Consider the following 26551-nt stretch of genomic DNA (forward strand, 5'->3'; position numbering starts at 1 on the left):
CTATACTTGTGGGTCATCAGTGAGTTCCGCCAGGTCACGGGCGTGATTTTCAGAGAGTTCCTTCCTCGCCTGATTTTCCTTCTCGGAGGATTCACTCATAAAGGCCTTGAGGGATTCGTTCTCCGCTTCAAGCACCTGGACCTTGGCGGATAGCTCATCGAAGGTGGAGTGCTTGGCAGTTTCTTCTGTAGGCGGAAAGTTGCACATATTATGCATCCTGAACAGTTATATCAGCACAAGAAATCAAAACCCGTATCTCGTACCATGCAGGCGGGTCTCAAGAAGCTGGATAGCCTTTTGGCTGTTTTCCGCGTTCTGACGCAGCCCTTCGATCTCCGTGATCTGCTCCAGCACATGAACACGTAGATCTTCGTGCAATTTCCGCGTGGTCTGAGAAGCAGAGAGGAGTTAGCCGGATATTCAAAATCTTGGGGGCTGGCGAGGAATTCAAAGTCTTGGAGGTATAAAATTTTAAATTTCCGCCTAAGGTACATCTTGAGAAAGCATCGGCTAACACATGTTACACGGAAATGTCTCACCCAATGCTTGGGGGCTAGTATTACCTGCCGCACTTCCTTGTGATTGGCAAAAAACACTTTCAGATCGTCCTCCAGGACGGCGAGCTCTCGCATCTCCTCGTCTGGCTTCCCCCAAACTTTGTTCAGCATGGCGGAAACTTCCGCGTGGCGTTGTGCGAGGGTAAGCTTTTGCAAAGACTGAGTCGGTCGAGGGTCGACCCGAATCGCGTTGGTGGCTTGAATGAGCTTTACCTTCTCCTCATATTCTTCTTCTGTGGGCTACGCGAAAGTGGCGCTTGGTTGATCTTGCGGAGGAGCAGACGAGGAGGCACCCTTGGCGGAATCGCCGTGGTCAGCGGGATCTTCCGGAAGGTCACCAAGATTGATGACATCCTTGGTATCCGGCTTGGAGGCAGACGAAGCTTTGGGTGGAACCTCGACCTCTGGTGTAATAGGGATGGAGGCCGGAGACGGCTTGGCGATGTTCTTTGATGCAGGCTTGGGGGGCTGGCTTCCGGAACCTCTGTTGCAAAAAGGAACAAAGTATAAGCATTGAAGTATGTGCTAGATCATAATGACAGAGGGATTCGGAAATCAAGCACTCACCCGGAAGGCTTGAAAAAGTGACGCATGCTGGGTTGGGCTTTGTTGCTGGTATCAATAAGCTTGAGGCGCTTCTTCTCCGCCTCCGCCTTCCGAGTAGCCGCAGTGCTAAGCACTTCGCGGGCGCGTTTGGTTGGGGGGCTGGAGGGAGCCACCTTCTTCCTCTTAGAGGGGCGCGGAGCCTCGGGAGCTTCCGCCTCCGATGCGGCCTCTGGATCCGCGTTACCCGTAGAAGGGACGCGGACAAGGGTTCCGAGCTCGCTTTCCTCGAGGGCCTCAAGCTAAGGTGCAGAGCCAACACTTAGAAAAAATTGAGTACGAAAGAAACAGTGAATAGGACAAGTTAGCGTACCGCGGTTCCGGAACCGCTGGTGTAGATGTCCCTGTTACACACGTGGACATGGAGTTCACGCGGAATTTTGATGAGGAGCCGGATCCTCTTGTCGATGGCGTCGGCGGAGAGGTTGTCCTTCGAAGCGCGCATCAAGTCATCACGCCCCGTGTACTGGAACATCAGGCGGTCCCGATGTTGAAGTGGTTGGATCCGCCTGGTGAACCAGGACATGGTGAGGTCCTTCCCCGACAGGCCTTCTTCTGTGAGCTTGCAGATCCGCCTAACAGCGCGGGTCAGCTGAGGCGATTCGGAGAGGTGGGGGCATTGGGTCCATGCCGAAGTTTCGGTGGCGGCGCAGTTCTTGAACGGTGGCAGCTTCTTCTCACTTGCCGGGTCGGAGACATCCTTCAAATAGAAGAAGCCCCCTGACCAGTACCGCGCGGATTCGTGGCGGTCGGTAGGTGGGTAGACGCGGCCGGGGCGGAGCATGAATGTGATGGACCCGCATGTCGCAAGTTCGGAGGTCTGGCGGATCTTCTCCTTCTTCACGGAAAAGTAGTATTGGAAGAGAGAAAGTTCAGGAGGTACCCGGAGATGGCCATCGCAGAGGGTGACGTGGTTGCTAATCGCTAGAACACTGTTCGGCGATATGTTGTGGGGCTGGAGCCCATAAACCTTCAGGATTTCCGAGGAGAAATCCGATGGCGGGAAAGAAAATCCTCGCTCTACCAGCGCTTTGGTCAGCACCATCTCGCCATCTAGAGGGGCCGGAGCCAGGGAACCCGGAACTGTTCGCCAGCTTCCGGGACGCAGGAAGCCTTCAGTCTCCAAGTTTTGCAGTTCCAGCTCCGTAGTGGTGCAGGGCCACCATTTGCCTTTTGCTTCCGAGTCTCGCTAACAAGCCTTGGATTTTTTGGCAGTGATTTCTTCCGCCTTCTGCTTTGCTTGTTCCGTCCCGGAGATTTTCTCCGGGATAGATGAGGTACCTTCGGCGCCCTTGTCGGAATCCTTGGCAGGAACCAGCTGCACTGGGATGAGAGGAGGAGGGGCGGAGGAAATTGGTGTCGCCAAGATTGCCTCGGAGGCGGAGTCGCAGAAGACATCTGAAGATAAAGAAATGGCAGAAAATGAGATTTGGTCGGATCCACATCGTCTTCCTAAGCATCATCCCTTCCAACTGCGGTGAAAGACTGAAGCTCGAAGAACTCACCGTGATGGTTTCCGCGGTGGTCGGGGTCGCCGGCGACGAGGATTGCGCGCGGTGGCTCGCTGAAGTTAAGAACACGAAGAACTGCGCGGTGGCGAAGTTGCTCCGGTGAGACTCCGGCGGGTTTTCCGGTGGACTCCGGCACGGCGGAAGAAGAGCTCGCGGGCGACGCTTTGTGGAGAGGTGAAAGAGGGGGTGAATGGGAGACTAGGTCGACGGTGGATATTTATAGGCCGGAGGGGGAGATTCGTGCTCTGCATCCTGTGGTCGGAACGCAAGCGTCGCGCCGTTGGATGTGTGACACGTGTTCAAACCCTAAACGGTGAAAACGGCTAAGGATAATTTACCGCCCAAATCGCGCGAAAATGGCGCCAGAATTGGCGGAACTGTTCGAGTCTTTTAAGATTCCGGGTAACCGCGCGAAGATAATCAGGTCTCATTCGCAAGCAGGGGAGTAACCCGGAGACGTGTCTAGAACTGTCGATGGAAGAAGTCCCGCGGGATGAGAAGATTTTCCGACTAAATGTTGGAAAGCGAGAAAATGTGAAGTTGGAGTTCTTCAAGTTTCTCCGCGTTACCGAAATTGTCGGAGACCATAAGGCACTAGCAAAGCGGAAACGGAGGGGGAAACTCGGAGAACTCTGGGGGCTACTGTTGTGGGTATACTTCATGGGTGTACCATCGACAGTGCCTAGATCCGGCAAGCCCGGGTGGCCCATAGATGGTGACGTGGCATATGGCCCGTCGGGCGGCCCAGTTGCTGTTGATCCTAAAGGATGAAGTCCAGCCCAGGATAGGGAAGCCGGATCCCAACCGACCATCGGAGGAAGTCGGATCCGTGAAGGCCCATGTGCAACTCGGATCCATGGAGGCCCATATGGAACCCGGATCCAGTACGACGTAGGGAGGAAGGCAGATCCTTGACGTACACGGCAAGACATTGTTGTTATCACCAGAATTTGACCAGATCAGAGGTGGGCCGCGATTGGAGATGGGCTTGAAGGATGTACATGGAAGAAATACATGAATCGGCCTTGTATGTAAAGTTTGGGCTAGTTTGCCCATGTATCTGTAATATAGTAGGATACGTGTCGGTTAGATAGAGTTTGGCCCGTGCCCGGTTGGGATTATTCCCACGTTAGAAAGTCTACGGACTATAAATATGTATCTAGGGTTTATGAAATAAACAACAATCACGTTCACCACAAACCAATCTAGGCGCATCACCAACTCCCTTGTCTCGAGGGTTTCTTCCGGGTAAGCATCATGCTGCCTAGATCGCATCTCGCGATCTAGGCAGTACACGTTTATTCGCTGTTCATGCGTTGCTCGTACTGAAGCCTTTTTGATGGCGAGCAACGTAGTTATCTTAGATGTGTTAGGGTTAGCATTGTTCATCGTTTCATATGATGTCGTCGTGCAACCCTTAGACGTCTAGCCGCCCTTACACCTATCTTAGGTGTAAGGGCGGCACCCCGCTTGATCATTATTTAGTAGATCCGATCAGTTATGGTTGCTCCTTGTTCTTCAAGGATTAGTTTAATATCCGCATAGTTAGGCCTTACAAACGGGTTGAAGGATCCAGTGGCGCGTAGGGTGTAGTTTGCTAGCCCTAGACAGGATGTTCCGGGGATCAACTTCGTGTTGGTTTTTAGGCCTTGTCTAGGGTCGGTTTACGATCACCGTGCGTGGCCGCCAGGCTCAATCACGAGTAGGACGTTCCGATTATGTGGTGAAAACCCTAAATCGTAGTAGGTCGTTTTAGCTTTGTTTTGATCAAGCAGGACCACCATATATTCGTACACCTCGTACGGATCATGGGTGGATCGGCTCTTTGAGCCGATTCACAGGACAACCTGAGAGCCGATCGAGGCTCGTATTTAACGTTTACGTGTATGCCATGCAGGAAACTAAGCGAGGCACATCCATCACCTTCCTGACCAGGTATAGGTCAGGTGGCACGCCCTTGCACCAGCATCGGACGTGCGTGCCGAGTCTTTGCGGGCCGTCGCTCGGAGGGACCAGGGCCAGCCGCAGTCCTGGGAGCCTCCCGGCTCTACTGTATTGCCCGTCGCTGCTCGCCGGTGGGTTTCTGACCGCAACACATTCTAGCACGCCCGGTGGGACAGTCTTCAACATCAACCGCATCGCCATCTATATCTGAGATGGCGAAAGGCACTCCAGTCACGTACGAGGATCTGACCGAGGAGCTCAAGAAGAAGTATGACGAGGTCAAAGCAATCCTCGAAGCCGACCTCATCGGCTCTTTTCACAGAACCCGCTCACATGGCATCAGGTGGAAAGGGTTCGTACCTGAAGGCGCGCTCGATGGAGTGGACCTGTCCGCCCCGTCAGAAGAACGCACCAGGTCCCTACGTCAGGAGATTAACTTCATGGTAGCTCACTCGCTGCACCGCCATTCTGAGAGCCTGGTGAACACTTTGGAGCGTGTCGCTCTTCGGGTGATCCAGGAAATCATGAGGCATCAGTACTCTCCGTCAGGACCAGCTCTAGGGACTTACCAAGGAGAGATGCCACTCCAGTCCCGTCCACCGCTGCCGTTCGCGCTGGCAGCACCAGAGGTGCCGAATACACCGGCATTCGTTGTCTACAAGATCGGGGGCGATCCTAGTGATTACCAGTTCTTGTACGAGGCGCCCAAGGAGATCCCTCACGGATACACGTGCACATACGTGCCAGACTGCAGTAACTGGGCACTCACAAACCAGACTGCAACAGCAGGGACTTCTGGAACAGCAGGAGGAACTTCGGGAACAGATCTTGAGAAGCAGACATGGCTAGCTAAGTATGCCACCCCGACAAACCTCCAGCGCTCAGCTCCTGCAGTTGGCTCAGAGCTGGAAAAGCAAGCATGGCTGGCTAAGTATGCCACTCCGGCGAATCTTCAGAGTTCGACTCCTGCAGCCAGCACCGTGATACGTCTCCGACGTATCGATAATTTCTTATGTTCCATGCCACATTATTGATGTTATCTACATGTTTTATGCACACTTTATGTCATATTCGTGCATTTTCTGGAACTAACCTATTAACAAGATGCCGAAGTGCCGATTCTTTGTTTCTGCTGTTTTTGGTTTCAGAAATCCTAGTAACGAAATATTCTCGGAATTGGACGAAATCAACGCCCAGGGTCCTATTTTGCCACGAAGCTTCCAGAAGTCCGAAGAGGAGACGAAGAGGGGCCACGAGGGGGCCACACCCTAGGGCGGCGCGGCCCCCCCTTGGCCGCGCGGCCCTGTGGTGTGGGGCCCTCGTGCCGCCTCCTGACTTGCCCTTCCGCCTACTTAAAGCCTCCGTCGCAAAACCCCCAGTACCGAGAGCCACGATACGGAAAACCTTGCGAGACGCCGCCGCCGCCGATCCCATCTCGGGGGATCCAGGAGATCGCCTCCGGCACCCTGCCGGAGAGGGGATTCATCTCCCGGAGGACTCTACGCCGCCATGGTCGCCTCCGGAGTGATGTGTGAGTAGTCTACCCCTGGACTATGGGTCCATAGCTGTAGCTAGATGGTTGTCTTCACCCCATTGTGCTATCATTGTCGGATCTTGTGAGCTGCCTAACATGACCAAGATCATCTATCTGTAATTCTATATGTTGCGTTTGTTGGGATCCGATGAATAGAGAATACTATGTTATGTTGATTATCAATCTATTGTCTATGTGTTGTTTATGATCTTGCATGCTCTCCGTTATTAGTAGATGCTCTGGCCAAGTTGATGCTAGTAACTCCAAGAGGGAGTATTTATGCTCGATAGTGGGTTCATGTCTCCGTAAATCTGGAGGAGTGACAAGAACCACTAAGGTTACGGATGTGTTGTTGCCACTAGGGATAAAACATTGATGCTATGTCTAAGGATGTAGTTGTTGATTACATTACGCACCATACTTAATGCAATTGTCTGTTGCTTTGCAACTTAATAGTGGAGGGGGTTCGGATGATAACCTGAAGGTGGACTTTTTAGGCATAGATGCAGTTGGATGGCGGTCTATGTACTTTGTCGTAATGCCCAATTAAATCTCACTATACTCATCATAATATATATGTGCATGGTCATGCCCTCTTTATTTGTCAATTGCCCAACTGTAATTTGTTCACCCAACATGCTGTTTATCTTATGGGAGAGACACCTCTAGTGAACTGTGGACCCCGGTCCAATTCTCTATACTGAAATACAATCTCTTGCAATCTTTGTTTCTGTTTTCTGCAAACAATCATCTTCCACACAATACGGTTAATCCTTTGTTACAGCAAGCCGGTGAGATTGACAACCTCACTGTTTCGTTGGGGCAAAGTACTTTGGTTGTGTTGTGCAGGTTCCACGTTGGCGCCGGAATCTCTGGTGTTGCGCCGCACTACATCCTGCCACCATCAACCTTCAACGTGCTTCTTGGCTCCTCCTGGTTCGATAAACCTTGGTTTCTTTCCGAGGGAAAACTTGCTGCTGTGCGCATCATACCTTCCTCTTGGGGTTCCCAACGAACGTGTGAGTTACACGCCATCAAGCATATTTTCTGGCGCCGTTGCCGGGGAGATCAAGACACGCTGCAAGGGGAGTCTCCACTTCTCAATCTCTTTACTTTGTTTTTGTCTTGCTTAGTTTTATTTACTACTTTGTTTGCTGCACTAAATCGAAATACAAAAAAAATTAGTTGCTAGTTTTACTTTATTTGCTATCTTGTTTGCTATATCAAAAACACAAAAAAATTAGTTACTTGCATTTACTTTACCTAGGTTGCTTTATTTACTGTTGCTAAAATGGCTACTGCTGAAAATACTAAGTTGTGTGACTTCACAACCACAAATAATACTGATTTCTTATGCACACCTATTGCTCCACCTGCTACTACAGCAGAATTCTTTGAAATTAAACCTGCTTTACTGAATCTTGTTATGCGAGAGCAATTTTCTGGTGTTAGTTCTGATGATGCTGCTGCCCATCTTAATAATTTTGTTGAACTATGTGAAATGCAAAAGTATAAGGATGTAGATGGTGATATTATTAAATTGAAATTGTTTCCTTTCTCACTAAGAGGAAGAGCTAAAGATTGGTTGCTATCTTTGCCTAAGAATAGTATTGATTCATGGACTAAATGCAAGGATGCTTTTATTGGTAGATATTATCCCCCTGCTAAAATTATATCTTTGAGGAGTAGCATAATGAATTTTAAACAATTAGATACTGAGTATGTTGCACAAGCATGGGAAAGAATGAAATCTCTGGTTAAAAATTGCCCAACCCATGGACTGACTACTTGGATGATCATCCAAACCTTCTATGCAGGACTAAATTTTTCTTCGCGGAATTTATTGGATTCAGCTGCTGGAGGTACCTTTATGTCCATCACTCTTGGTGAAGCAACAAAGCTTCTTGATAATATGATGATCAACTACTCTGAATGGCACACGGAAAGAGCTCCACAAGGTAAGAAGGTAAATTCTGTCGAAGAAACCTCTTCCTTGAGTGATAAGATTGATGCTATTATGTCTATGCTTGTGAATGATAGGACTAATATAGATCCTAATAATGTTCCGTTAGCTTCATTGGTTGCACAAGAAGAACATGTTGATGTAAACTTCATTAAAAATAATAATTTCAACAACAATGCTTACCGGAACAATTCTAGTAATAACTATAGGCCATATCCTTATAATAATGGCAACGGCTATGGTAATTCTTATGGGAATTCTTACAACAATAATAGGAGTTCACCCCCTGGACTTGAAGCCATGCTTAAAGAATTTATTAGTACACAAACTGCTTTTAACAAATCTGTTGAAGAAAAGCTTGGGAAAATTGATATACTTGCTTCTAAAGTTGATAGTCTTGCCTCTGATGTTGATCTTTTGAAATCGAAAGTTATGCCTAATAGGGATATTGAAAATAAAATTGTTACTACAGCAAATGCCATCCAAGTTAGAATTAATGAGAATATAAGATTAATGGTTGAATTGCGTGCTAGGTGGGATAGAGAAGAAAATGAAAAACTAGCTAAAGAGAAGAATGTAGCTAAAGTTTGGACTATTACCACCACTAGTAATGCTAATGCTACACATGTTGCTGCACCTCCTACTATTAATAATAAAAGAATTGGTGTTAGCAATGTTTCCACTTCTAATGCAAAGCGCGAGAAACTGCCTGAAACTGCTGAAACTGCCTGTGATAAAGCTGCTGAATTTTTTTCCAACCTTGGGGATGATGATCCCATTGCTGTAGCTCATAATGATTTAGATTTTGATGATTGCCACATCTCTGAAGTTATAAAGTTCTTGCAAAAACTTGCTAAAAGTCCTAATGCTAGTGCTATAAATTTGGCTTTCACACAACATATTACAAATGCTCTCATAAAAGCTAGAGAAGAGAAACTAAAACTTGAAACTTCTATTCCTAGAAAGCTAGAGGATGGTTGGGAGCCCTTCATTAAGATGAAGGTCAAAGATTTTGATTGTAATGCTTTATGTGATCTTGGTGCAAGTATTTCTGTTATGCCTAAGAAAATTTATAATATGCTTGACTTGCCACCGCTGAAAAATTGTTATTTGGATGTTAATCTTGCTGATCATTCTACAAAGAAACCTTTGGGGAAAGTTGATAATGTTCGCATTACCGTTAACAATAACCTTGTCCCCGTTGATTTTGTTGTCTTGGATATTGAATGCAATGCATCTTGTCCCATCATATTGGGAAGACCTTTTCTTCGAACTGTTGGTGCTACTATTGATATGAAGGAAGGTAATATTAAATATCAATTTCCTCTCAAGAAAGGTATGGAACACTTCCCTAGAAAGAGAATGAAGTTACCTTTTGATTCTATTATGAGAACAAATTATGATGTTGACACTTCGTCTCTTGATAATACTTGATACACACTTTCTGCGCCTAGCTGAAAGGCGTTAAAGAAAAGCGCTTATGGGAGACAACCTATGTTTTTACCTACAGTACTTTGTTTTTATTTTGTGTCTTGGAAGTTGTTTACTACTGTAGCAACCTCTCCTTATCTTAGTTTAGTGTTTTGTTGTGCCAAGTAAAGTCATTGATAGAAAAGTTCATACTAGATTTGGATTACTGCGCAGTTTCAGATTTCTTTGCTGTCACGAATCTGGGCTAAATTCTCTGTAGGTAACTCAGAAATTTAAGCCAATTTACGTGAGTGATCCTCAGATATGTACGCAACTTTCATTCAATTTGGGCATTTTCATTTGAGCAAGTCTGGTGCCATTTTAAAATTCGTCAATACGAACTGTTCTGTTTTGACAGATTCTGCCTTTTATTTCGCATTGCCTCTTTTGCTATGTTGGATGAATTTCTTTGATCCATTAATGTCCAGTAGCTTTATGCAATGTCCAGAAGTGTTAAGAATGATTGTGTCACCTCTGAATATGTTAATTTTTATTGTGCACTAACCCTCTAATGAGTTGTTTCGAGTTTGGTGTGGAGGAAGTTTTCAAGGATCAAGAGAGGAGTATGATGCAACATGATCAAGGAGAGTGAAAGCTCTAAGCTTGGGGATGCCCCGGTGGTTCACCCCAGCATATATCAAGAAGACTCAAGCGTCTAAGCTTGGGGATGCCCACGGCATCCCCTTCTTCATCGACAACATTATCAGGTTCCTCCCCTGAAACTATATTTTTATTCCATCACATCTTATGTGCTTTGCTTGGAGCGTCGGTTTGTTTTTGTTTTTTTTGTTTTGTTTGAATAAAATGGATCCTAGCATTCACTTTGTGGGAGAGAGACACGCTCCGCTGTAGCATATGGACAAGTATGTCCTTAGTTTCTACTCATAGTATTCATGGCGAAGTTTCTTCTTCGTTAAATTGTTATATGGTTGGAATTGGAAAATGATACATGTAGTAATTGCTATAAATGTCTTGGGTAATGTGATACTTGGCAATTGTTGTGCTCATGTTTAAGCTCTTGCATCATATACTTTGCACCCATTAATGAAGAAATACATAGAGCATGCTAAAATTTGGTTTGCATATTTGGTTTCTCTAAGGTCTAGATAATTTCTAGTATTGAGTTTGAACAACAAGGAAGACGGTGTAGAGTCTTATAATGTTTACAATATGTCTTTTATGTGAGTTTTGCTGCACCGGTTCATCCTTGTGTTTGTTTCAAATAACCTTGCTAGCCTAAACCTTGTATCGAGAGGGAATACTTCTCATGCATCCAAAATACTTGAGCCAACCACTATGCCATTTGTGTCCACCATACCTACCTACTACATGGTATTTCTCCGCCATTCCAAAGTAAATTGCTTGAGTGCTACCTTTAAAATTCCATTCTTCACCTTTGCAATATATAGCTCATGGGACAAATAGCTTAAAAACTATTGTGGTATTGAATATGTACTTATGCACTTTATCTCTTATTAAGTTGCTTGTTGTGCGATAACCATGTTTCTGGGGACGCCATCAACTATTCTTTGTTGAATATCATGTGAGTTGCTATGCATGTTCGTCTTGTCTGAAGTAAGAGAGATCTACCACCTTATGGTTAAGCATGCATATTGTTAGAGAAGAACATTGGGCCGCTATCTAAAGCCATGATCCATGGTGGAAGTTTCAGTTTTGGACAAATATCCTCAATCTCATATGAGCAAATTATTAATTGTTGTTACATGCTCATTCATAAAAGAGGAGTCCATTATCTGTTGTCTATGTTGTCCCGGTATGGATGTCTAAGTTGAGAATAATCAATAGCGAGAAATCCAATGCGAGCTTTCTCCTTAGACCTTTGTACAGGCGGCATAGAGGTACCCCTATGTGACACTTGATTAAAACATGTGCATTGCGATGATCCGGTAGTCCAAGCTAATTAGGACAAGGTGCGGGCACTATTAGTATACTATGCATGAGGCTTGCAACTTGTAAGATATAATTTACATGATACATATGCTTTATTACTACCGTTGACAAAATTGTTTCATGTTTTCAAAATCAAAGCTCTAGCACAAATATAGCAATCGATGCTTTTCCTCTATGGAGGACTATTCTTTTACTTTCAATGTTGAGTCAGTTCACCTATTTCTCTCCACCTCAAGAAGCAAACACTTGTGTGAACTGTGCATTGATTCCTACATATTTGCATATTGCACTTATTATATTACTCTATGTTGACAATATCCATGATATATACATGTTACAAGTTGAAAGCAACCGCTGAAACTTAATCTTCCTTTGTGTTGCTTCAATGCTTTTGCTATGAATTATTGCTTTATGAGTTAACTCTTATGCAAGACTTATTGATGCTTGTCTTGAAGTGCTATTCATGAAAAGTCTTGGCTTTATGATTCACTTGTTTACTCATGTCATATACATTGTTTTGATCGCTGCATTCACTACATATGCTTTACAAATAGTATGATCAAGGTTATGATGGCATGTCACTCCAGAAATTATCTGTGTTATCGTTTTACCTGCTCGGGACGAGCAGAACTAAGCTTGGGGATGCTGATACGTCTCTGACGTATCGATAATTTCTTATGTTCTATGCCACATTATTGATGTTATCTACATGTTTTATGCACACTTTATGTCATATTCGTGCATTTTCTGGAACTAACCTATTAACAAGATGCCGAAGTGCCAGTTGCTGTTTTCTGCTGTTTTTGGTTTCAGAAATCCTAGTAACGAAATATTCTTGGAATTGGACGAAATCAACGCCCAGGGTCCTATTTTGCCACGAAGCTTCCAGAAGTCCGAAGAGGAGACGAAGAGGGGCCACGAGGGGGCCACACCCTAGGGCGGCGCGGCCCCCCCTTGGCCGCGCGGCCCTGTGGTGTGGGGCCCTCGTGCCGCCTCCTGACTTGCCCTTCCGCCTACTTAAAGCCTCCGTCGCAAAACCCCCAGTACCGAGAGCCACGATACGGAAAACCTTACTGAGACGCCGCCGCCGCCGATCCCATCTCGGGGGATCCAGGAGATCGCCTCCGGCACCCTGCCGGAGAGGGGATTCATCTCCCGGAGGACTCTGCGCCGCCATGGTCGCCTCCGGAGTGATGTGTGAGTAGTCTACCCCTGGACTATGGGTCCATAGCTGTAGCTAGATGGTTGTCTTCTCCCCATTGTGCTATCATTGTCGGATCTTGTGAGCTGCCTAACATGATCAAGATCATCTATCCGTAATTCTATATGTTGCGTTTGTTGGGATCCGATGAATAGAGAATACTATGTTATGTTGATTATCAATCTATTGTCTATGTGTTGTTTATGATCTTGCATGCTCTCCGTTATTAGTAGATGCTCTGGCCAAGTTGATGCTAGTAACTCCAAGAGGGAGTATTTATGCTCGATAGTGGGTTCATGTCTCCGTGAATCTGGAGGAGTGACAAGAACCACTAAGGTTACGGATGTGCTGTTGCCACTAGGGATAAAACATTGATGCTATGTCTAAGGATGTAGTTGTTGATTACATTACGCACCATACTTAATGCAATTGTCTGTTGCTTTGCAACTTAATACTGGAGGGGGTTCGGATGATAACCTGAAGGTGGACTTTTTAGGCATAGATGCAGTTGGATGGTGGTCTATGTACTTTGTCGTAATGCCCAATTAAATCTCACTATACTCATCATAATATGTATGTGCATGGTCATGCCCTCTTTATTTGTCAATTGCCCAACTGTAATTTGTTCACCCAACATGCTGTTTATCTTATGGGAGAGACACCTCTAGTGAACTGTGGACCCCGGTCCAATTCTCTATACTGAAATACAATCTACTGCAATACTGTTTTACTGTTTTCTGCAAACAATCATCTTCCACACAATACGGTTAATCCTTTGTTACAGCAAGCCGGTGAGATTGACAACCTCACTGTTTCGTTGGGGCAAAGTACTTTGGTTGTGTTGTGCAGGTTCCACGTTGGCCCGGAATCTCTGGTGTTGCGCCGCACTACATCCCGCCGCCATCAACCTTCAACGTGCTTCTTGGCTCCTCCTGGTTCGATAAACCTTGGTTTCTTTCTGAGGGAAAACTTGCTGCTGTGCGCATCATACCTTCCTCTTGGGGTTTCCAACGAACGTGTGAGTTACACGCCATCACACCGCGGATCAGATCAGTACAATCCTGAGAGACCAGTTCGGCATGGTGCCGAAAAGGAGGACAATCGGCTATTCCAAGCCGTACCCCAACGAGTACGAGTGGATCCCGCTACCACCCAAATATCGGCTCCCTGATTTCTCCAAGTTTAATGGATCAGATGGTTCCAGCTCCATCGAGCATGTGAGCCGATATTTGGCACAGCTGGGCACGATCTCAGCGTCAGATGAGCTGCGTGTGAGGTTCTTCGCACAATCCCTCACAGGATCGGCTTTCGGGTGGTACACATCGCTGCCACCAGACTCAATCCGGACTTGGAAGCAGTTGGAAGAGCAGTTCCACATGCAGTATCACTCAGAGGCTTCCGAGGCTGGCATTGCCGATTTAGCACAAGTACGACAGAAGCGCGGAGAAACAGTGTCAGAATACGTCCAGCGCTTCAGGACCGTTAGGAACCGATGCTATTCGGCTCGTGTGACTGAGAAAGAAGCAGTTGAGTTGGCGGTGGTGGGTCTCGCATCACCGATCAAAGATGTGGCCTCCCAAGCAGATTACCCTTCACTGGCGCACATGGTGCAGAAGCTGTCAGTATATGAACAGCGCCACCCAGATGTATACCAGGATAAATTCAAGCGTGCGGTAGCCCTGGTTGAGGCAGATGAAGACGAAGGCTCTGCGGGAGATCAAGAGGTAGCAGTGGCTGAATGGACTCGGGGGGCAAGCCCCGTGTCCTGCAAGTGGGTTAAGCCACAAGGTCCTCCCAGAGGGTTTGACTTTGACGTTACCAAAGCTGAGCAGATTTTCGACCTCTTACTTAAGGAGAAGCAGCTAAAGGTACCCGAAGGCCACAAGATCCCCACGGCGCAGGAGCTGAACGGAAAGCCATACTGCAAGTGGCATAACACGTTCACCCATGCCACCAACGACTGCAGGGTGTGGCGGCAGCAGGTCCAAATGGCGATAGAACAAGGGCGTCTAATTTTCAGCCAGTACGCCATGAAAGTCGACACACACCCCTTCCCCGCCGTTAACATGGTGGAGTGCGCTTACCCTGGAGGGTGCCAGCCAGGATTCTCGTTCAACATCAACATGGTAGGACCTGGACACCACTCTGGTAAGGACGGAGACGAGGGCAGCTGCTCTCGTAGCAAGAACACAGAGGAAGCCGTTCCGCGCGATCGGCTCCGTCACGATGGCAAGCGCTACATCACAGAGGGAGAAGTGAGGAATGTGAGATATCAGCGACCTCTCTCTGATCACCTCCTCAACAAATATGTGAGTCAATATGACCAACGCCGACGACCCAACGACGATGATGAAAGAGATCGTCTGGCTAGGGACGCCAGGAGACATCGTCGGCATGATCGCGACGAGGAGAGATATGAGCGCCACGCCAAGGAAAAGTCAAGAGAGCAAGACGACGAGGATAGGCACTGGGACTGTCCCTTCTTCAGACACTGCTGGGATTCAGGAATGAGCCGATTGCCTACAATCGGCAACTGCCCAGAATGTAGACAGAAGAGGAAGGATGCAGCTAACGTGTCCGTGTTCAAACGTCTAGGGCCTCTCCCGCCTCGGAACAAGCACGCTGAGTCCTCTCGGGTGGAAGATCTCGAGGATGTGGAAGACGATGATGAAGAAGAAGAAGAAGAAGAAGATAAGTACCACCGGCCAAGGTGGTGCCCTGATGGACTCAGCCGTTCCCAAAAGCGTAGGGTTCAGTGACTACGTGGTTTGGAGGAAGCCGAAAGGTTATACCTGCACACGTTGAGGAAGGCTCGGCCTGATCTGGCCGCTAAAATTCAGCGAACCCTGGACGAAGAAGGTTGGCCACAAAGGAAAGAGTGGCGCCCCAGACAAAAGAAAGCCGATGATGAAACATCGGCTGGCACAAACATGGTGTTCATCCTTCCGACGGAGTTTAGTGCTCCAGGATTAGACGAAGCACCTGTGGCACAACTTGACTGCGGCCCATGGCCAGTTATCTTTGAGAAGCCACGAGAAAGAAGCTACAGACATCTGAAGGCCCTGTACTTGCGAGGTTATATCAATGGGCAGCCTGTCAACAAGATGCTGGTGGACACCGGAGCGGCAGTCAACATTATGCCATACTCCATGCTACGTCGGTTGGGACGCTCTAGCTCGGATCTGATCAAGACCAACGTGACGCTGAGCGATTTCAACGGCCAAGCGTCTGACGCGCAAGGTGTTCTGAACGCAGATCTGACCGTAGGAAGGAAAACCATCCCTACGACGTTCTTTATTGTCGATAGCAAGAGCACCTATGCTGTCCTGCTAGGAAGAGATTGGATCCACGCCAACTGTTGCATTCCATCCACGATGCACCAATGTGTAATACAGTGGGATGGAGATGAAGTAGAGGTCGTCCATGCAGATGACTCAGCCGAGATTTCAACGGCTGGCATGAACGCTTGGGAGACAACAGGCCAAGAGCCACTCTCAGGCATCAATTTGGATGACTGCGAGAGCATCGACGTGACAAAGGACGGGGTTAGGCTGGTCTTATCCACCGTCCTGACCGTATAGCAAGAACAAACCTATGGACAAACGTGGCGAGGTCGATCCTTGGGATCGGCCCCAAAGATCTATGGAGGAACATTGCAAAACCTTCATTGAACGATTCAATCAACATGAAGGCCGATTCCAGCAATCAGCCAAAATTATCCGCACCACACGTTCTGCCTGTGTTCAACGTCGATCTAATGGGCAGTGGTTTTACGTCGGCTGATGAGAGTCAACATTAGTCCTAACGGAGCCGACGTTCAAATACAGTGCCATGGCTAACTACAGAGCCGATATCTGCAGTTACCTGGCAGATTCGGCTTGGGGGGCACCTAATCAGATGAACATGTGCGATACATGTGCAGTGAAATATTGGGGGCCGATAGAAAAATCGGCCAGTAAAAAAAAATTCTCATGGTATACAGCCGATGCACAGCCATCGACTCTAGTACAAATTACACAAGATGTACCAGCTGCGTGTTCAAGACACGGATTTCAAGGGAAGAAAAGGTGATCGGCTCCGGTGTATCTACCGTCGGCCTGGCTAAGCTGGCCGCCTTCTCAGCTACGCTTGTAGGAATGGCTAGGACCTCTGCATGGTGGCTATCTCAATGGCCTGAGTTCAAGGCCCTTGGACTGAACTGTGTGTCCTCGCCACTGTGCTCGCCTTAACTGAGGCTCGGGGGGCAGCTGATTTGGTAGACACTCTGTTTTTGGAAGCCGATTGGAGTGTCATCGGCTGACCCTGCATCATAACCTTCTTCGAAAGCGGTGAGTTGTTACAGAAGAAGACTACTAGAGCTGCGGAAAGGAGCCTGAAAGGGAAGCCGTCATCATCTACAGGGTCAGGGCCATTTCTGTTGCTGCGAAAAGATAGAGCAAGGTGCTATGTTCGGACAGCAAGGGGCAGTTAAGGATCACCTTCAGGCTGGAAACCATAGCGTGGGCATTGGATGGTGTTGCCCATGGATCCATTGCAGTTGCAAACCTGCGCGATTGAACGTATGAGGTTCGTATGGCCGTGGGTTGGATCTGTTCAAGCGGCGTTTTGAGGATTTGGGTTTTGCTCTTGCGGACAAGTCACAGATTACCACTTGGATGGACAATGGAGTTGGCTTTGCTCGCGTTTCATGGCAAGGTCCGATGCGCTGCCATCGGCTCTTAATTTGTTGACTTCTTTTAGCAATCGGCAAATTTGGTAAAAGGACAGGATCAGCTGAGAGATTTCTTCTTCATTAATAAGAGGGGTTTTTTACAATAAAGAGCCGATTGCTCAAGAAAGGAAGAACAAAAGAAGAGCCGATTGCTCGAGTACTACTGATCCTACTCTACTAATCCTCGCTGCCCTCGTCGTCGGCATCGTAGCTGCCGCCGGCGCTGCTTCCGGAGAACTCCTCGTCGCTGCTGCCCCAGCCCTCGGCCCGAGCTTCTTCCTCCTCATCATCATCATCATCATCTTCACTGTCCGCCCAAGCGTGGAAGCGCTTCGCCGGCGGGTACCCAGCGGAGGAGGAGGAGTCGTCTTCCTCCTCTTCTTCCTGCTCCTCCTCTTCTTCCTCGTCTTCCTCTTCCTCCTCCTTATCGGAGGAAGTAGGGTTCCCCCAGGAGTGGAGGTCATCCTCGCTCTTGCTCTCCAGTTCCCCTTCAATGAGGAACTGGAGGTCGCCCTCCCCATCAGTCAGGGGCAGGTCGCCATCTGATCCGACAAGGGCTTCTGGTGGGCCATCTGGCACGAAGTCGAAGTCCCACTCTGGCTCTGACATCGACTCGCTTGAGGAGGAAGATTGGAAAGAGAGGCCGGAGGAGACGGAGGAAGAAGAAGACATTGCTTCAGGGAAAGAGGGTTTTTTCGGTGCCGATAGCTAGAACAGAGGAGGGGGATGAAGAGGCGAATCGGTCGGCACAGTTAAATAAGGGGGAGCCTAGTGAAGATTTAATGCCATTGCAGTTTCCGAGGAAGTGATGCTAAAGCTATCAAATCTTGCAGAGAAGTTGAGAAGGCAAGGCATCATGATGAAGAATACTGCGACGGTTCTGCTCTGCCACGACATGACCCGACGAAGGAAAAGCAGAATGATTTTGGAATTGTCATTTCCAAAACCAGGGGGGCATGTGTTATCACCAGAATTTGACCAGATCAGAGGTGGGCCGCGATTGGAGATGGGCTTGAAGGATGTACATGGAAGAAATACATGAATCGACCTTGTATGTAAAGTTTGGGCTAGTTTGCCCGTGTATCTGTAATATAGTAGGATACGTGTCGGTTAGATAGAGTTTGGCCCGTGCCCGGTTGGGATTATTCCCACGTTAGAAAGTCTACGGACTATAAATATGTATCTAGGGTTTATGAAATAAACAACAATCACGTTCACCACAAACCAATCTAGGCGCATCGCCAACTCCCTTGTCTCGAGGGTTTCTTCCGGGTAAGCATCATGCTGCCTAGATCGCATCTCGCGATCTAGGCAGTACACGTTTATTCGCTGTTCATGCGTTGCTCGTACTGAACCCTTTTTGATGGCGAGCAACGTAGTTATCTTAGATGTGTTAGGGTTAGCATTGTTCATCGTTTCATATGCTGTCGTCGTGCAACCCTTAGACGTCTAGACGCCCTTACACCTATCTTAGGTGTAAGGGCGGCACCCCGCTTGATCATTATTTAGTAGATCCGATCCGTTATGGTTGCTCCTTGTTCTTCAAGGATTAGTTTAATATCCGCATAGTTAGGCCTTACAAACGGGTTGAAGGATCCAGTGGCGCGTAGGGTGTAGTTTGCTAGCCCTAGACAGGATGTTCCGGGGATCAACTTCGTGTTGGTTTTTAGGCCTTGTCTAGGGTCGGTTTACGATCACCGTGCGTGGCCGCCAGGCTCAATCACGAGTAGGACATTCCGATTATGTGGTGAAAACCCTAAATCGTAGTAGGTCGTTTTAGCTTTGTTTTGATCAAGCAGGACCACCATATATTCGTACACCTCGTACGGATCATGGGTGGATCGGCTCTTTGAGCCGATTCACAGGACAACCTGAGAGCCGATCGAGGCTCGTATTTAACGTTTACGTGTATGCCATGTAGGAAACTAAGCGAGGCACATCCATCACCTTCCTGACCAGGTATAGGTCAGGTGGCACGCCCTTGCACCAGCATCGGACGTGCGTGCCGAGTCTTTGCGGGCCGTCGCTCGGAGGGACCAGGGCCAGCCGCAGTCCTGGGAGCCTCCCGGCTCTACTGTGTTGCCCGTCGCTGCTCGCCGGTGGGTTTCTGACCGCAACAATTGTACCGTAGTTAGGCGACCTGTAATCCGGCTAGGACTCTCCATGTAAACCCCAGATCCGTGCGCCTTTATAAGCCGGATCCTGGGAGCCCTAGAGGGCAGAACAACAACTCATTGTAACATCGCGAAAGCGCCCAGATAATTCCAGACAAGCAGCAGTAGGCCCTGTCATTGAGCAGGTATTCCGAAGCTGGGTAAATCGCGTACCACCGTCCCGAGTGCTCTCCGTCCTATGGCCCCTACTTCTTGTCTCCCTCGTGAGGATCCCTCCTCTGAGGTACCGTCGAATAGGCAACGACACCTCTACATCCAACGAAACCCTAATCTGCTACTTGTAGGCATTGACAAGTTGATACCTTGTCAATTGGCGCCGTCCGTGGGGATTTAGAGGCGACAAGGAGCTGATCTCGATGGCACGTTCAGGATCGTCGATTTCGTCGGCAGCAAGCAAAATCATGGACAGAGGTAAACAGATCGAAACTGGTCTCGTTGATTTTGTACCTCACCCGCCCTCCCGTTTGGATGCATATGCGTATCTGGAGGAGCCCATGGAGATGACGTTCGGAAGGTTCCACTTTCGCGTCGGGAAGGAAGGAACGTATCGTCTCGAAATTCCGACCTTCTCTATATAAGGGGGAGTCGAGGGACGAGGAAAGGATCGAATCATTGTTTTCTAAACCTTAGTTCTACAATCGTCGAGTACTTTTCGACTGAAACCTTCGAGATCTACTTGCCCTCTACATCCAACGAAACCCTAATCTGCTACTTGTAGGCATTGACAAGTTGATACCTTGTCAGCCGGAATCCCTGGTGTTGCGCCGCACTACATCTCGCCGCCATCAACCTTCAACGTGCTTCTTGGCTCCTACTGGTTCGATAAACCTTGGTTTCTTACTGAGGGAAAACTTGCTGCTGTACACATTATACCTTCCTCTTGGGGTTCCCAAAAGACGAGTGCTTTACCGTCACAAGGAAGCTACTACGCCCACGTCAACTGTGCGCAAGCAGCGAGCTTCCCTGGGGGCGTGAGCCCCCAGTTCGTCCGCCGGCGGACACTGCGCTTGCGCGCGCCCTCCGACTGATTCCATTTGCGCCGCTCCGCCTCGGTGCGGAACACGGGCGGACGCGGCAACGAGTCGCCGCCGCCCCTGCGCCATGGCCGTCGGAGCCGCCACGGGACGCCATCGCGCACCGGCGGGCGCTGCATCGCTGCCTGGGGCTCGCTGGACTGCTCGCCGGAAATGGTGCTTGGCGGCGGCGGAGGGAGAGGAACGGCGGAGGGGAGTAGGGTTTGCGAACCGAACTCCCCTTCGCGAACCATTTTAATACAGGACGTGCGGGGAGTTTCTCGGGCCCATGAACTTCTTTTACGGGTCAGCCCATCTTTTTAGGCTCCGTTCTGCACATTCGGCGCGAACCCGTAAATCCACCGAAAAAGTTCAGTTCCGGCGGGATTTACGGACCCTGTTGGAGATGCTCTTAGGAGAACACTAGGGCATGTACAACAATGCTACATAAATTATTATTTTTTAGCATTTCATATCATATCACAATAGGTATAAGCTATAAGCTGTAACATGTACAATGTATTATCTCTTATTGTTATCTCTTATAATTAATAAGAATTTATTAATTTTTTGTAGAAAATCACTTTGCTAATGAAAGACATGTGATACAATGGTAAAACTGGCCTTCTCTTATTATCTATAAGGATTATCGCTTAGCTAAAGGAAGACAACCTTCCTTCTCTATATTCTTTCTCCTCTATCTCACCAAAAATCCTAGGTAGTTGTTCTAAGGGAAGGATAACGCCATCCTATTGTATATGCCCAAATATCTCGAGTTTAAACCTAGGTTTGACACTTTGGTGTCTCATAAATTCGAAATATTTTTTTCAATGGAAGGTGACGTTCGTGCTGATATCGAAGCGTCTATGGTGACTTCGTCAATCTAAAGACCCGCTAGATTAGTTTTTAGTACTCAATTTCTCGAAGGTGCTTATATGGGTAGGTGTGCGTGTGTTTATAGCAAAATCTAACCCGTGTGCAATGACTCGTGTGCCTGGCACGACCCAACACACCAAGGCCCATTAAATCGCGGGACTTGCCATGCCGGTACAGGCGCCACGCCTTGCGGCGGGAGGGACACTAGCTCGGTGCGGGAGACGAGGGAATTGTGACAACTAGCATGCATCCTGATTTCCGACCGAACCTGGCGTGCCCGTCGCGTGCTATCGTGGGCCAAGACCGTGTCGGGATGGCCTGCGTGCTCGAGGCCGCGACACAAGCACGACTACGACATGCCACGATCACCGTCTATTCACCTCTTTTGTTCTAGGATGTTCTGGTTTCCCTTTTGTTTCTTCGGGTTTATTCACCTCTTTTGAACTTGTTTAAAACATGAACATTTTCCAATTTTAAATATTTTTTTTAGTTTGAGCAAACAACCGTATGGGACTGGACAAAATCCTAAGAGCTTCTTCGATTCATAGGATAAAAATAATAAAAATATAAAAAGCATAGGATTGGGATAACATTTCTACTTGAATCTTATGCGAAAATGAACTGTGTTTGATTGTAACAAAGAATTTTTTCATGAGATATGATCTAATTTTTTTTTATAAAAGTAGTTTCTATGCAAGTTATGTTTCTATAGGTCAAACAATTTATGTAGATTTTTTTCATAAAATTTAAATTCTACATAATTCATGTACAAATCCAATGAATCACACGAACCGTAAAGCTCCTCCGAACCCTCAAACCTTCTCAGGCTTCACCCTCGTTCCTCTCACGCAACCCTACGCCACGCGGCATCGCCGTCTGCACGCGTCCCGCCGCGGCCTGCCTCGCTCGCCGCGATCCGCGTCCAGCCGCCGTCCCGCCTCGCTCGCCGTGATCCGCGTCTAGCCGCCGTCCTACTGCCGCCTCTGCTTGCCGGGCTGTCCTCTGGCCGCCAGGTGCTACCCATATTCTTTCCCGGCCAGGCACCGCAAGTGGCAACCTCTGCCTCTCCCTTCTTGCTACAGTTTTTTTTTGTTACAAAATGCAGATGCTGTGATTTCCTATGATGTATACTACAGAATGAAGGTTGCAGAATCAGATCGTTTGGTCCACTAACTGTAGAGCTTGGATAAACGGAGAGCAAACTAGTAAGCATTTGAAGGATCAGATTATTGTTCATTTTTTCGGAATTCTAGTACGACTTCAGGCTGCAGCTGGGCATCAGGTACATAATACCTTTTTTCTTTTCTTCATTTGAACAAGGGAACGCTGCCTAATCCTGATTTTCCATTACAGACTTCTTCAGTTACATAGAGTGTTGGTGGTGCAAAAGTATACACATTCTACAGTCTTGGCAATAGATTTTGGTTGGGTAGTGATTTTTGTATCTAGGCATGCTGTGCTGGAGTCTGCTAAACTGATGCTGCGCCTCAAGTGGGTAGACTTTGATCCTGGCCTGCGGGATTGAAGCTGACCACGCTTCTGCATCCGTCCTCAGAGTTCCGGTGGAAGGACAACTGCCCTACTGCCCCATGGTTTTCAGGTGGTTGGCCTGTCTACCATAACTTTCAGTTGTCTAACCTTAACATTCAGTTCAGTTCAATCACTGGAGGCTGGTGGTGCTTTGTAACTGACTGTTTAATTTTTTTGCAATGTGTGTGTGGTTGATTCTTGATCTGCCAGGTACATGAGGAAGTTGTTCACCCTCGATCCTCCTGGTGTTAGCTATGGAAGGAGTGCAACAACCGGATTATCAAATCCAAAGCTGTCAATTGCCCCGGATCGTTGAAGTTATCGCCGACGAGCTGCGCAAATGCAGAAGAGCTGGTCTTATTAGCATGAAGTGAATTCTTCCAGACTAAATCCTCTTCTTCTGTCAGTCTAGCTATTTAGCTAACCCTGTACAGTTCTCTAACCTCTTAACGGGGGAACTCTGTAACTCTCTTCTTAATCAATATCAATCAAAGCTGCCTGTTTTCGTCAAAATAATGTTTGTAACACTCGAAAAGAAATAGTGTTTGTTAAAACAGACATCCATTATTTGGGAGGAAAAACAACATCAAGTTAACCTGGAACATATTTGAAGGCTGAAATTGAAACTTCACATTAAGACGAAAGACATCAAAATATACGGATGTAGGGCTTTAACAAAGCCCCAATGGCTGTAAGACTGAAACTTCACATTCATTTCAATTTCGGCTGGCTTGCATTGCACAATATATAGTGGGGGCGAATGTAACATGTTTTGGGTTGTACAACATGCAACAGAATGAGTAAAATTATCAACCACAACAATCATGGTACATCAGAACCTAGAGTAGAGGAGCTGGGACACCAAACAATGTAATAAACGAGGAGGCTATTCTTATGGAGAGACAACAATCTCCATGGTGCAATCACCTTGGGAAGTCGGTGGAGCTGCATTGCTTTCTTCTTCCATGCCTCGGGAAGCAGATGGATCCGCAACATCTTGGCCTCTAGTCTGAAGGTGCTCCCTCTTCTCCACCAAGAGATGACGCTTTTTTGTCCTTTGAAACCTCTCAGGGAATGTCTCCATCCCAGAGTATGCCAGCGCGAGCCAGACATAGGAGAGGTACTCTCCTCCAGTGCCTAGTGCCTTGGCATGCAAGAACCCTCTGCATCTGCCGGCGGAAAAGCACATCATCTCCACCCACACACCTTGAATCACCTTCCACATCTTGTCACCACCGAGATCCATCAATCCTTCAGCAAGCACCCATGCGTCATAGATAAAAGTCTCCTTTGTAATAGTATCTTGTGCATACTTCACTTTGTCAATCACTTGCTTTGCAACATAATCTTCTTCCACTAGTGTGCTTTCTTCATCCTTGAGGATGTCCTCAAGTTCATTGCAGGCTACTGCAAACAAACTTCTCCTACTGCCTGGCATTAGCATCTCAGGATTAGCAACCAGTAGATGCATCATGTAGTTGGACATTTCTCTGCATGTTTCACTGGAAGCAAGAGATGAGCCCATATGGTGAAAGCACAAATCTGTTGCTATGTGCCATATAAGGATGCTCTCGTCGAACGGCTTCTCTAGGCTCCAATTCAATCGTCCATGGCATTCCTCGCGCTCAAGTGTCCACTGCCCCCTCATATCGTTGAACTCCAAGTAACTCTCAACATCCGTTATGTAGTCCTTCCACCCCTCCTGGACATGTATGCGCATTAACTCTGTAATGTTTTTGGCTGAGTGACATGACTCCATGGACCAGTGTTGGTCAAGCAAGTCCTTGCATCGCAGGAGTGTTGCGAAGCTCATTAACTTGGAATGCCTTTTGTTGTGGGCAAATTGTCCCATAATGCTCCGCTGGGAAACTGTGTCAGGCCACTCAGATTCAAACAAACCTAGGATGCCGGCGGAACAGAACTCTAGCACAAAGGTGCTGTACAGTAGCACACCTGTTATGGCGACATCATCGGTTCTATATGCCTTCTTGTGGCTAATGTGGAAGAACACAATGGAAACTATTGGCAGAAACAAACTGAGGAAATATGTGGGAATACCACCCCAATCGCGCCCTGTGCAGTCAGGATTATCATTCTTATGCAGGCTCTTCTTGGTATAGAGAAGATCAAAAATGTCAGAGAGACCATCTCGCAGTGATCTATAGGCTTTTCTGTCGTCAAGTCCACAGAAGGATTTCAGATTGGTAAGGCGGCTAGAATAGTTGTATGCAAAGTCTACAAATAGCATTTGAGGGACATATAACTTCTCCGAGTTGGAGGACTCATTATCCTTGTCCAAAACAAAATTCCTTGCTTCTTGAACGTATTTTTGAAGCACTTCTTCTCTGTTGACAGCTGTAGTCCTCTCGGCGAGATCGAAGGAGTCAGCGAAGCTTTTGAAGCTAGCTAATTTGAGACCCAACGGCTTGGCAAAGCATTTGAGGATTCCAGGGATGAAAATCAATATGGCTACGACCAGTAACTTGTTATCAGCCGAAAACGACCATGACTTGCAAAACACATAGAGGGCCACCGCGACCTATATATGATGATGTATAATGGATGAAATAATTCCTATTAGAAACATCTGGAGATACAAAAAAGAGAGGCTTACATTGCACGCACGCAATATGTAGTGTACGTGTATATACATTTATTTGTATTGTATGCAGATAATTGCTGAAGGCCTGAAACTGGGCCAAAAACTTGCCTGAGACAGCGCGGTGACAATATGCCTCGTCCACAGCTCGTTGTCCTCAATGTTATAGGCAGATATGAATATCTGGCCACCGAGGTGCATCAGCAGGAAAGGCGTCCATAAAACCTCCAAGTCACGACTGCCATTCGAGGAGGCCACCTTATCTCGGCGATTAAAGAGCGTGGCGAGGGCATATATCGCGAGAGCATCGCTGCCGAGATAGGACAGCCAGATGGCGAACCTAAACCAAGATGGAACAGAGAACTTACGCCCGGCGGCAAAGAACGTGAGGAAGTACTGGATGCCAAGGCTGGCCAGGACGAGGAAGCGCAGCTGCGATGCATCCCACCATTCCACGGCATCCGAGAGATCACCCATCGATGGTGCTCTCTCTCCGTCTCCGTCTCCCCTCCCCTTCTACCTCTCTTCCGAGTTTCTAAAAATTGTGGAATGATTCATGGGCTGAGTCATGCTACGATATTAAGAACGGAAGTCCACTTCTTGCGTCTTATGATATTTCTCCAACTTCCGCTTCAATTATTATGAGCTTGATTCTTTCAGCGGAGTCGTCGCTTCAAACCACATTTGGCGCCAGGCTGGCGGCTGGCTCGTACAGACCTCCGAGGGGAGGCATTAGTTCTTTAACTGAATCCGAGGACCGCCACCGCCCGTGTGACCGTGTCGCCAGTGAGAAAGAGACTCGGGGCAGTCAGCTACAATGCGTCTTTGACAATCCTGTTTATGTGACTTGCTTTGATTTTGGTGACGGGTCCTCCGATTTCTTGTAAACGAAGGTGAAGATCTACCGGAGGTCAGTTTGCTTTGATCTGGCTAGAGAGATGAGTTCCGGAAAGC

General features: G+C 47.7%; 1 protein-coding gene across 1 annotated transcript; it reads right to left on the minus strand.

The window, feature by feature from the left end:
• On the minus strand, positions 1-26074 carry LOC127330748 (uncharacterized). Its single transcript, XM_051356859.2, has 5 exons — positions 25709-26074; positions 23926-25537; positions 2442-2558; positions 851-1039; positions 1-185 (listed from the first exon to the last, which is right to left on the minus strand). The coding sequence occupies exons 1-5, from the start codon at positions 26072-26074 to the stop codon at positions 1-3; spliced, it is 2469 nt and encodes an 822-aa protein (XP_051212819.2).
• Between the last annotated feature and the right edge of the window lie 477 nt (positions 26075-26551).

This window comes from Lolium perenne, chromosome 2 (genome assembly GCF_019359855.2).
Source record: "Lolium perenne isolate Kyuss_39 chromosome 2, Kyuss_2.0, whole genome shotgun sequence".
NCBI lineage: Eukaryota > Viridiplantae > Streptophyta > Magnoliopsida > Poales > Poaceae > Lolium > Lolium perenne.